The sequence below is a fragment of the Python bivittatus genome, unplaced genomic scaffold (assembly GCF_059951505.1).
Source record: "Python bivittatus isolate LINGU-HERP-01145 unplaced genomic scaffold, Pbiv_v1 ctg000050_np1212, whole genome shotgun sequence".
Classification (NCBI taxonomy): domain Eukaryota; kingdom Metazoa; phylum Chordata; class Lepidosauria; order Squamata; family Pythonidae; genus Python; species Python bivittatus.
Window position 1 is genome coordinate 5,676,826 of NW_028277033.1, and position 12,651 is coordinate 5,689,476.

General features: G+C 45.6%; 1 protein-coding gene across 1 annotated transcript; it reads right to left on the minus strand.

The window, feature by feature from the left end:
• Positions 1-3,573: 3,573 nt before the first annotated feature.
• LOC148216921 (transmembrane protein 254-like) lies at positions 3,574-12,223 on the minus strand. The gene is made up of 4 exons (XM_088129172.1): positions 12,063-12,223; positions 11,163-11,266; positions 8,210-8,269; positions 3,574-7,175 (listed from the first exon to the last, which is right to left on the minus strand). Exons 1-4 carry the CDS (start codon positions 12,147-12,149, stop codon positions 7,058-7,060), a joined length of 369 nt encoding a protein of 122 aa, XP_087985298.1. The 5' UTR covers positions 12,150-12,223; the 3' UTR covers positions 3,574-7,057.
• Positions 12,224-12,651: the final 428 nt, after the last annotated feature.

The window sequence follows — 12,651 nt, forward strand, 5'->3', positions numbered from 1 at the left end:
CAGTTTGGCCTCAGGCTCCAGCTTGATAGTAGTGGGTCAGTGGGGGGGTGGTAGTTGGTCTGATTCCGCCTCGCTGAAGACTGCCTCCAGGTTGCGGTAGGGACCTGGCATACTGCCGGCCCCTCTCCGCTTGCCTGGTGCTGACTGCTCGGGTCTCGTCGCCAACTCTGCCGCTGCTGCTGCCACCGCTTTCAGCACCACCACTACCCTTGGCTGGTTTGCTGCTGGCCCCTCAGATCCTGGCGCTGCTGTCTCTGCTGCCGTGGTCACCTCGGTCACACCGTTTGCCCTCGTCTCCCCTCACTCTCTGGCTGCCCTTGGCACCGTCACTGCTCTCGCCTTGCCCATGGTTGGTTGCCTGGGTCCCGCTGCCACTGGTCCAGCCACCGCTGCAGCCTGCTGCCCCTTGGCCACCCCTTCCTTCACCAGCGCTTCAAGCCCCGCTGGGTCCTCTGCTGCCAAGTCCTCTCCGGGGCCTGATCCTGTCCATCTGTTAGCATTGCCAAACCACAGGGCCTTGGATGCCCAGTCAATGTGCAGATTCTGGTGCTTTAGCCATGCCAAGCCCAGCACCAGTACGTAGTTGGTCATCAGGGTAACTATGAACCGCAACTCCTCTCAATGGGTTCCAATTGTCATTCCGACTGGCTCAGTGTAATACTGCGCCAGTCCCCCTGCCCCCGCCATTGATCCATCAGCTGGGTAAACAGAATGGGCCCCCTGAGTTTCCTTACCCGGAGCCCCAGTCCTGACACCAGCACCAGGTGGATGAGGCAGTGGATACACCCTGAGTCCAACAGGGCCTTGAGGTTCACCCCTGTTCCCGACCTTACCCCCTTGAGGTGGACCCTCATCCACATGGGTGAGCAGTCCCCGCTTACCAGTCTGTCCTCATGCCACGACCCTCTACCTGCACTGGGGCGTGCTTCAGTGCAGGCAACCATCGTTTCCTGCCAGCTTGCTCTCTTCCCCCGAGGAACTGGACTCTGAAGTGGACCACCTGGTCCTGCCGCTCTACTCCCCTGGTCACTGCTCCCTTTTGGGGCTGGTTAGGGGGTCTGGTTACCAGAGGTCGCTGAGCCCCATCCTCCATGCGGCACGTTGGGGAGCCCTACTCTGAGGGGCATTGCACCGCCCTGTACCCCTTCCCTTCACATTGGTAACATAGACCTGCCTTCTGCTGGGGTTCTCTGTCGAGTTCCCGCCTTTGGTTCCGGCACCCACCTCTGGGTTCCCCTCGCCACGGTCAGGTCTAGCTGGTTTCTGGGCTTGGGTCCTCCACTTGATCCGGTCCCAGGCAGCTTTAGCCATCCCCGCCAGCCAGATCCATTCCTTTAGGGTCTCTGGCCCCCCCGGGGCTCCCCCCTGGGCCCCAACCGCACACCTATTGACCACCTCGTGTTTCCAGGTGTTGGTAGGATGGGCTCCATCCTCCTCTTCCTTCAGACCATCTCCTTCCCCTTCAGGGTCTCTGGTCCAGATTCCACGCTGTCCCATCCACTTGTACCCTTGCTGTCGCCTGCCATTGCTCCGCGAAGTCAAATGGGCTCGGTAGGTTGTCGATGAAAGAATGTGAGTGCTCCTCGGTAGGGTTACTCCGGGTAAAGCTCAAGGGCAATCCTGGCTTTATGTAAGGCTCACTGCATTCGCCACTGAACAGAAACCTCATGAGGCACAGGCTTGGACAAAAGCTAGTTTATTCAGGTGTAACGCGTAGTGGTTACAGACAAAGCCAGGATTGACCTGGCATGTTTTCGTACAATAGTTTTATAGTATTACTCATCTGTTATGCCACCTACCCCTATTCAAAGGTGTATCGGCAACTTGGAGTAGAATCCTATGTCTCTGCAAAACCAGCCTCTCCTCCATTTCTTTATCCAAGAGCCCCCATGCCACCTGTGCTGTCTGTAAGTTAGGGATAAGATTTGGAGCATGGGAGTTACTGTTTTCTTTCTTATCTAATATGGAGATATAATTTCCCATTAGAGTCTTTAATTTGTCTATTTTTTTATTAGCTTCCAACAGCTGATCGAATATAGCAAGGACTGTTTGTGCTGTTAAAAGACAGTTCTTGGCAACCAAATCCAGGTCTCCTTTAATGTTGCTCTTGATGTTATCCATATCTTCCCCTCTATCTCCTGTTAAATCCTCATTTTCAGTGGAAAGGCAATCGTCCACATCCCAGTCCAATGTGGAATAAGAGTTATTAGCAGAGGTTACAAGGGGAGAAGAAAAAAGGAAAGGAGACTTACATTGTCCATTGGCTGGAATCAGTCCTTTGTCTTTGGTTGCCTAAAAGTCCTCGCAACCTTATCTTGTTTAGGGTTTCTTCTTGGCTGTGTCTCGAGTTTATGTCTCCTTTTGAACTTTCTTTTCAAGTTCTTTTTTGTTTTTGCTTTCTGATTTTGCATCCTTGGGTGGTATTCAGTTGTAGATCGGACTCTTGCTTGAACGGCAGGTGTCCGAAGCTAGTGGGTCCCAAGTCCAAAATCTAAAATCCTAATCCTATCTAATCTTAAATCTGAATTCCTAAAATTACTACTCCAAATAAAAGAAATTAAAATTACTAAGATCACTAATTAATATTTGATAAAATGAACTATCTTAAAACTATATATAAAAGGTCACTAAAATAGGATTAGGAGCTCACTAAAAAAGGTGTCACTCGGTGGCCATTTTGCTCCACCCCCGAATAGTTTTATAGGGTTCCCCCCTTACCCGCAGTTACCCCTTTGTCCCACCCCTTGCCCTTTCCCTGGACTACCCATCTGACCAACGGCTCTGCGCTAGCAGTGTGTGCTTCCTAGGCTGAATCTGACAACTGTTGCATAGAATAGTTTATCTCCTTTGCCGGTTGAGATTCTGGCACAGACCATTCGGTACTGGTAACACTATTTGAGGAGCCTGTAGGAAATCCCCCACCATGCATTTTTACTTTTTTGTAGGATGGCTCTGGAGAAAACGAGAGAAATAACAGAACTTCAGCAACATTCGTAATTATGTAATACCGCCCTTAGATTCTAAAAGCTGTTTTCAGTTGGATAAAATACTGTAGATACTTTATCTTCTAACTGCCCGTGTGCTGCGTAGGATGTAGAAGGCTGGTGGTCCCCCATAATAAGTTGACCCCATTGTGAATCTGTGGGCATTGGAAAGATTGCAAAGCCCTGGTCATCCTCCCGTTTTGAAGGAAAAGAAAAGAGACAGAGGGCCAGAGATACTGCAGAAATGCTTAAAGGAATCTAAAATCTAGCGATGTTTATTTGCGTGAAAGGGAAAAAAGAATACCTTCATAGGCTTTCAGACACTGTGAGTCTGACACATAGTTCTAATGAAAGAAAACAACAAAAACAAAAAATTATACATAATATAATGCATCTAACAGGGACCGTGTCTCAAAAATTAGCCTTAAAATTACTTACGTTAGTAGCATCCTTTCTGAAAAGGGTGGTCTTAGCTGGCAAACGATGCAGGAGGGTGGATAAGTCAGAAACCTACATACCGAAGCCCTCACGTATAAGCCCTACTTTATTCAAGTTGTTGACGTCACAAATTAATTGCGTCAGAGATACTCAATCCTTTTTTTATTAAATTTATTAAATACAAACTACAAAACACAAAACCAGTAGTAACAAAAACATAAAATAATTCAATCAAACCACCAAAATAGAACACATCTAAACTTAACCTCTACATGCACCCATTATCCGTGGGATTTATACCCTCCTTATCTCTTTACTTTTTATTATCATAGATTTTTATGTTAATAATTTTTAATAAGCCCTCCTCTCCAAAAAGAAGATACAGTGATCTGGTTTTACTCCCTTCTCTTTAACAAAAACATATTCCGGAAATTCACCCCATATAACATCAAAATCGTTCCTTTTCACCAGACCCTTTTTATATTTTAGCGCACGTCAATTTGTCATTAATAGCAATATTTCATACTTCTTTAAACCAATCTTCAAGCTCGTATTAAGAATCTACTTTCTTTTTTTTTCACTATTATTAATCTTGAGGCAGTAACAAAAATTATCATTATCTCTTTCTTTTGCCATTCTAGTTTCATATTTCCAAAATTTAACAGTAATGCATTTTTTGGACTTATTTGCAAATTAATAGATAATATTTCATTCATCTCAACAAAAACCTTTTTCCATATATTTTTTTACCTTTTCACATTCCCACCATAAATGCAAATAAGTCCCAATTTCTTTTTTACACCTCCAACAATTTTTTAAATGACTTCTGTTATAATAGCTTAAAGTTACTGGGGACACATACCGTTTCCAAACTGTCTTATAACAGTTCTCCTTAATTATAACAAACATATTTTTCATAATTCTTTGCGTCCAAATCTTTGACCATTCCTCTTCTGTAATATTAATACCTAAATCATTCTCCCAACTAAATTTCATTCCTTGTTCTGCTTGATCACCTTCTATCAATATTTTATATATTTTACCTGTTAATCCTTTTGTTACTTTGTCTGTATCATTCTGTTTCATTTGTATTAACTCCTCAAATTTTGTTAATTGTCTGCATTTCCCATACAGTTTTACCCAATTCTTAGTCCATACCTCCAATTGCAGTACATTATACCAAGATATTTTACTTTGTTCAAATATTTCCTTTACATCCTCTCTACAAGAAACTTTACTTAACCAATCTTTCAGTCTTAATACTCCAGCTCGCGCCATGTCTTTTATTAATCCTGCCTTAGGATCCTCTGGAAATTTTCTAAATCTACAATTCGGGTCGGTGGTGATATTCCTGGACTAAATATTTTTTTTATTTTTATGCCAGGTCTTTGCTTACATTGCTTACTGCGTTTTTTATTTCTGTAAAACATTTTTTATTTTGTGTAAAAAGAAAATAAGGGATAAGGATTATCTCCCCTAACTCCATTTCTCCCCAAATCAATTTTTCTAACCCATATATCATATTAGGGAGACACTGAATCCTTAACACGTTTTGCAAAACCTTTTTGCACGTACATGTGCATTTCAGGTTAAAATTGCAAACTATGTCTTTAGCTTTTACAAAAGGTAACGCTTTCTGTGGTTTTCACTTCACTTATGATATGAGTTGGGGGGTTAGGGTTAGGTTAATCACTCTGGGGCTGCTGTGGTTTAAAATGTTATTTTTTCCTGAGTTTGAGGGAGTGATTTTAAAACTGCACAGTCTTTTTTAAAAGGGGGGGGGCAAATGCAGTCTGTGGCTGCATTTTAGGATCTCCTTTTCCTGCATTCAAGGCGCTGATTTTAAAACCCCGCAAAATTAAAAACATAAGTAGGCTATTATTTATTTCACAATGCAAAAATAGGGTTTGCTTCCCAAATCCAGCGCAGCCTAGGATTCTGTTAATGATACGAATCCACATATGGGGCTAGGTTTGGTTAGCTAATTATACATCCAGGGCTGGCTGTTTTTCCCGCTTCTCCAGACAAGGGTTGTGTTCGTGCAACAGTGAAGAGTTCATGCCCGCATTTGCACAACGTAATTTTCAACAGTGTTAACTCCTTTCTGTGAATTAGTGCATTATTTGATTAGTTTATTGTACAGTATATGAATTTACTCACACAGCTAATAGTGATAGGATCTAGTTCTCCCATGCCCCTTTGTAATAAAGTCATTACAGGCTTTATTTCTGAGACGCGCTGTGATTTTTATTGATACGAGAAGGCATCCAAAATGCAGAAACAAACCGGCCTTTTTATCCTATGCACGCTAGATCATTAACACTCAAAAACCTGCCCCATACTTCCTTTCTGAGAAACACCCACACCACGCAAACCAATAATTCAAACGTGAATGTGGGAAAAGCCAAGATGACCCATCGGTTTCTGGAGCTGACAAAATGATTCAAGTAAATCAAGGAGAAATAGCAGTCTTCAGGGGGGCTTGACAATAAACCCAAGTAGATGAAACACACAACACGTAAGAAATATTTCTATTGTTTCAGTAAAATTAAACAAGAATGAATAGTCCAGTAGAAAGGGACGTAGTAGGCCTCTGTGAGGCAACTCTGAGGCATCTTTATTGTTGAAGCAAAGAGACAACAGCTGGCATTGGTGAAGTACTTGCGTCCCATCAAAGAGGTGACAGAAAGAAGCTTCAATGGAATACAAGTGTTTTGATCACCGCAAAGCGATGCCACAAACAGCGACCCATCAACCTCGTGGACAAGCACTTTCCTACTTGGGGATGTTGCTGGAACAACAGGGATGGGGGGGCGGTGAGGCAGGACCAAGCAGAGACCCCAATCTTAGAAGTAAGGGGGACATGGAAAGTACTCCCCTCCCAAAGAAAGCACAACCCCACCCAGGAGGAACCCAATGTTCAGATCAGGTAACTGGCACCAAGTGGAAATGCAGAGCTGCCTGCGCCAGGCTGATTTCTCCCCCTGCCTCCCTTCCCTCCCAGGCACAGCTGCTCTCTGAACTCACATTTGTACAGACCACCCTCCTCACCTTACTGCTCTTGTCAGACAGGGACTCTGTCCTCAGTTGACTTCTACATGCCAACGCATCACTGACCTCTGGACGGTCAGGTCATCAACCTGCTGCAGTGAATAAGGCAGCGAGGGAAAGGAAATCCAACAGGACAGCAGAAGATTTTGTTGCCCTGCCCTACCAATGATATCGCGCAGATTGGTTTTGTGAATGAGTTTATTGCCCCAAATAACCAACATAACAGCTGTCATCTAACACAAAGGCCTGTTTTATCATGACATTCAGCCAGAGTACTGTACCAGAGGCATTTTATTTCCACCTTGCAAAGCAGGCCCTCTGCAAGGAGATGAGAACTTTTGATTAACTACTGAAAATGCGATATCCCTGATTTCCCCTTTACCAACTCCAATTGTAAGCTTATAACCAGGTTTCCCCCCAACCAAAGGACACTACTCCAAAGACGGCAACGTCTTTCCAGGTAACAGGGAAAGGTATTTTCTATCAAAAGCCAAAACGCTGAGAATTCCTTTGGTATTACGGGCAATACCGTAAAGCCAGACCACGTTTCTGCCTCCTTTTTTCCCTCTCCCAGCTCCAATTCTTCAGTGGCTTTTCCTTTGTGGCTTGTAAGCCAACAAAAAATACAATGAAGCTATTCCAAATAACAGCGTTTGAGTGAACCACTGAAGCTGAGTCCTGCTGTCTGTGATGCCTTTGATCCTGTAGCAAAAAGAGAGACAAATGAAGTTTAGGTAATGAAAAACAGAGACAGAGCTTCAATAAAGATGTGCGGTGTTCTGCGCGCATTCTGGAATCGGAAAGACAAGGTGCTGTCTCCCTTCCTGACTGTTCACAACGTGGAACCCAATTCCCAGTTACAAAAACTATTTTAGATCCAAAGATAAATATGGAGGAAAGGCATCTCTGACCTGATTCTTCTTCTCCCTGTATAAACTAATTCCTAATGCTCTCTATGTTTTCAGATGTATTCCCTTCTGTGGGACTGTATTAATTATTGTTTATCAAATGTGGAGAACCAACAGAAGGTGTTAATGAAAGCATTCATTCTACAATGAGAACACGCAGATATTGGATTGAGCCAGTACAGGTAGTCCTCACTTAATGACCACAATAGGGATTGGAAAATTGGTGGTTAAGCAGGGTGGTCATTAAGCAAGTCAACATGTCACCAGACCCAATTTTATGAACATTTTTACAATGGTCATTAAGTGAATCACATGATCGTTAAGTGAATCCAGCTTCCCTATGGGCTTTTTTGCCAGGATGCACTTAATGATCACATGATTTCACTTAACAACTGCAGTGATTCGCTCAATGACCATCATAAAAAGGTTGCAAATCATGATCATGTGACCATGGGGGTTGGTGCGATAGATTGCAACGGTCATAAGTGTGAGTACAGGTCACAAAGCAGTTTTTCTGAGGTCATCATAACTTTGAGCCATTGTTAAATGAATGGTTGTTAAGCAAGGACTACCTATCACGCTGGCTCAAATTGACTTGTTTTAGAGAGAGAGCAAATCAAACGACAGAGCCCAAGCTGGTTCCCATCTATCCATGTAAACTGGGAAAACCACCATAAATGTGGGTGTCCTTTCTGCAACCGTTTACATGCAGGAGGCAACGCACCCCGCTCATGCCCAAAGGGTATTTCTTGATGCAGAAAACTAACGTGCCAGCCCAACTGAAGGTGCTCCACCTTCATCTCCTGAAGAAGAAATTGGAGAACTTACTTGCACAGCCAGAGACTCAAAAATGCTTCTCCAGTGTGAACTACCCAAGCCAACAAATACCTGTAGTTGAGAAAAACAGCACCAGGTTTGTTAAGAATAAATTAGACATCAGTTCAGAAAATGAAAAATGCAAAAATGTCCCTCATGTCTCACTAATTAATCTTCCACTGATCACAGTGAGATTTTGATCAATCCATGCTATCCAAACTGTTACACACAGACATGATTGGCTTAATTAAGCATTTTTCTTCATAATCTATTACATTTAGCATTTTGGAAGGACTGGGGTTTTCCAAGTCAAAAGGAAGGTGACAAAGGGCTCTTGAGATCTAGCCACCCAACCCCTAAAATCATGTTCAGCCATCTCTCTGGCTTCTGATAACTGAAGGGAAAATATTCAAGAACTGTTGACCACAACTGCGCAGCCATACGGAATAAAAATATTGTTTTAAAGAAAGCCAAATCTTAAAGTCAAACTATTTGGGAAGTCAAATTCTACCCTATGTACCTTTTTGGATATTTTCACTGTATTCCACCATGTATAATAAGTGCTTTGATGGAGTCAGATCCCACTGCTGGGTGATGGGTTACCTAGAACAAGGCTCACGGGCTCACAGCTAAACTAACTTGGCAGGTATTTTTACTGAAGAGAAATATACCAATCTTTGTGCGTACATTGTGTAGAGGTGCACAAGGTTGCCACAGAACATTCCAGAAATGTAACCTTGCATGTGAACCGCTCCAACAATATTGGAACACTTCCCATAAAGTTGGAGCAAGACATCTCAAGGTCAGCACTTGGACATTGCAGAATGCCCCAGAAACAAACTCTTCTATGTGCAGAACACATCTGCATCTCTTTCATAGAAAGAAACAGGTTCCTTTGTTCTGGTTATGGACCAAAGGAGAACTAGTCTAGGCAGGATTGATTCTGTAGCAGTAAGAACAGGAAAACGCTGATGATGACTCAAGCAGATATCAGGAGAGCAGGAGGAAAGGGAAAAATCTGGAGCTGGGTGGGCTGTTGGGATAAGCCACGTTGGGAGTCTTCCTGTTCCTTTTTGCTAAGACCATCACAAGGAAGAGACATCTGAGCAGGTACATCAGGGTCAGATCTGGCTCTGTAGAGACCCCACCCCTATGGAAGCATTTATAAGACTGATTCTCCAACTTGGAATGTCTCTAACTCCTACGTGGTGGGAATCTGGACTTGCTTCCCTAGGATGAGGCTGTGTATATTGGCTCAGGTTCTGGATTAAATTAATCTCCCACACGGATTGTTGGCTTTTCTGCCCTCTTGGGTTCTAGGATTCAGACAGCATGACCTCTCAGCTGTTATGTAAGGTCTCAAGGACCATAGGGAGCTAATGGGGAATGGAAGCAGCACATCCTCGAGTATCATCTTCCAAGGGAGTAGGATAAGGAGGGGTCTCCAGGCCGTTTACTCCAGGCTAAGTACCTCTCCATCATTCTGCCACACTGGCCTTCTTCCTTACCTTCATGTCTTCTAGGCTAGCAGAGGGTAGCTGTAATAACATCTTCACATACGAGTGTGTGCATATCCTTGTGTATATATGTGTGTATGCGTTTGTGTGTATACAGTATATCTCAGCCTGAAGATATGAAGTACAACTAAAAATATAACAGTGCTAATAAAACCAGAAACGAATATACAGAATAGTGTCTAAATAAGTGACATTTGTAGAAACTAAAAAGGTGCCTTAGAATATTGGATACAGATAAGACAAAAATGGATATTCTGTCATTATTAATTACACTTTCAGATATTAATGGTACAAGCATTATGATTATTTGACATATAAAACACACACACACACACACATGCATGCCATGTAACAACACAATGGAGATTTTCATATCAAGTAATTCAGCTTAAGACCAGAATTAGCTTAAAACAAATACCTTGATATGCTCTTCCTTCTTTTTTTAAATTTCATTTCCAATGCTACATTTAATTTTGAATATAAGAGCATCTTGTGCCCCTCTCAAATGAAATTGTTAGCCAGGTTTAACCCTCCTGTCCTTTCCATCCTGGTTTGTCTTAATGGCCCTTTTGTTGTTTTACTCTTTTCTGATGAGGAGACAACTTGGTTTCTCTTGGCTGACCAGTTCCTCAAGGATCCCAAAAGATAGTCTAGTTTTGTGCAAAAGCTGTTTCTGCTAGGAGGTTAGCTATTTAGAACCTCGATTATAAAAGACCTAATGAGGTTATGCTTATCGATCCCATCCCGCATATAAGACTAAAGTTCCTTGATGTTTTATCTTTGTTTCATCACTGGGCTGTTCCTTGATGTTTTATCTTGATGTTTCATCACTGGGTTCGATATTGTCTTCTGGCCTATTCTGACTTTGGAATTGCACTGTCATTTGGTCTCAGGCCATTAAAACAGTTCGGACAGTTGGGGGCAGCCGTTCAGGAAAGGACGGGAAGGGAAGGGCTGAGAAGATGGAGGGGAGGCCGGAAGGGGGTATGCGGAGGAGAAGGGGGGGCAGGTGCCCCAGACGTGCCCTATAAAACCCCCCGGGATCCATCCAGATTCGGTGGGACTCAGAAAACCGTTCTGTTTCTGCTGACTTCCAAGACACCATGTTTGGTCTTGGCTTTGACACAAAACGTATTTCTGTATTCGTCCTTAGCTGGAATGGCTTGACCTCCAAACATTAGCATTCTGGGAGAAGCCTTTGATTTCCATCATTCCCCGTAACCTTAAACCAGTTTTCCCAAAATTGGGTTTCAAGACCCAGAAGTCTAGAAATTGCTAAGAATTCTGAGAGTTGCAAATTGCCCCAAACTGATCAGGTCCAGCTTTCTCTTGGCAAACGTAGTCCGGTTTCTTGTTTCTCTTCTTGCAACAGGACACTCCCTTGCTCGGCTTTTCCCCCAAAAACATTGCCCAATGCAGCAAGACAAGCGGTGCTGAATTCAACTTACCCTGCGTGGAAAGCGGTTCTGTGGTTCTCCTGCAGGTATTTTGTGAACCTTCCCAATGGTCCCAGAACATCATAGGGGATCGTTGAAGGTGCAAAGACGGCCCACTAAGGGGGAGAAGGAGAAGGCCCGTTTTATTAAGCACCCCTCACTCTCCATCTCCACCATTCAAACTCCCATGTCCAGTCACCTTCCCATCCCCACAACCAAATTCACAGAGTACTGAGAGAAGAAGTTCTGGGAGATCTGGAGGAACCATCAGCTTTGTCAGCCAAATGGGGGAGCTGAAAAGGCCTCCTGGGAGAGCAGTGGCGTCCTTTCAAGAGCGCCATGTTGGGGGGCCAGCCAGGTGGGGCGACCGGACTGTGCAACAGCAGCAGGGTAAATGCGATGTGGTCCAGATCTCCCCTCCTCCTCCTCCTCCTCCTCCTCCTCCTCCTCCTCTTCTGCCAGGGCACAAAGTGTTGGGAAGGGAAGGAAGGAAGTTGCGCTCTGCCCCTGCAAGAAGCCAGTGAATTCTGCCCCTTCCAGGGGTGAAAGGCAGCAGTCCCCCTCTGCTTGGCGTATCAACCCGCTTGCCTATCTTCGCAACAAGAGCAAGAGCAGAGCGGGCGAGGCTTCTTCGCCCCCCATCCCGCTGGTCCCCCATCCCAAGGCCGACCCGCTTTGCCTCTTCCACGCCAGCCAGCGATGCCATGTGCAACAGAAGGCAGAGTTTGGGCACGTTCCCCCACCCGCGCTCTCCGCGCTCAACGGGATTTGGTGCTGCGGAGACAGAAACCCCCTCTTCTCCCCCCCCCGGGATAGAAGCAGGTGGGGGGCGGGAGGGGCACGGCCGCCCTCCTGCAGAGGATGCTCCTCGCCCTCCCCCCGGCTCCGCCCGGTCCCCTCCGGGCTGCTCACGCCGTAGTAGAGCATGCCGGCCGCGATCAGCCCCATCCAGAACGGCCGGACGGTGCGGAAGTAGGCAGCAGGGTCTCCGGGCGCCATTCTCCGTGCCGGGTCTGCGTGTGCGCTGCCCGGGCGGCGGAAGCGAGCGCGGCAGCCCGGCCCCGGGGAGTGGCCAGCCGTGCAGCGGGGCAGGGCCGGGCAGCGCGCTCGGCTGGAGCCCCTGGGCGGGCTTGGGCGCGTCTGGCTCGCTCTCCGCGCCCGGAGGACGCAGGGCGGCTCGTCCTGCGCGGCTCGCCTTACCTCCCCAGAGCCCGGGGGGATAATTGCACAGGATCAATTGCGTTTTCAGGTGGGGGGAAAAGTGGGCTTTGAATAACAGCAGCCTGATTGGGGTGAGGGGGTGCAGGGGGCTGTAGCAGCATCGCAGCGTTGCCTTGCAACGCCGACCCCTCTCCTGTGTGTCAGAACGTTGCATCCCCCCCCCCTTGTGAAATGGCATTGCGGGGTTGTTTTAGTTGCTCTGATCAAAGCTCTGAGTCCGTGGAAGGCTCTAAACACTCCTCTTAGCAGGAAGAGTAGGGACGGTTGGCTCCACGTCACC

Bases quoted from the DNA above. Each gene is read 5' to 3' on its own strand.
- LOC148216921 (XM_088129172.1), bottom strand. From the start codon at position 12,149: ATGGCGCCCGGAGACCCTGCTGCCTACTTCCGCACCGTCCGGCCGTTC. The intron at 11,267-12,062 runs GTGAGCAGCCCG...TCTCCCCCTTAG, and splicing joins CCGGCATGCTCTACTACGGC to TGGGCCGTCTTTGCACCTTC. The intron at 7,176-8,209 runs GTAAGTTCTCCA...TTTTTGCTACAG, and splicing joins TTGAGTCTCTGGCTGTGCAA to GATCAAAGGCATCACAGACA.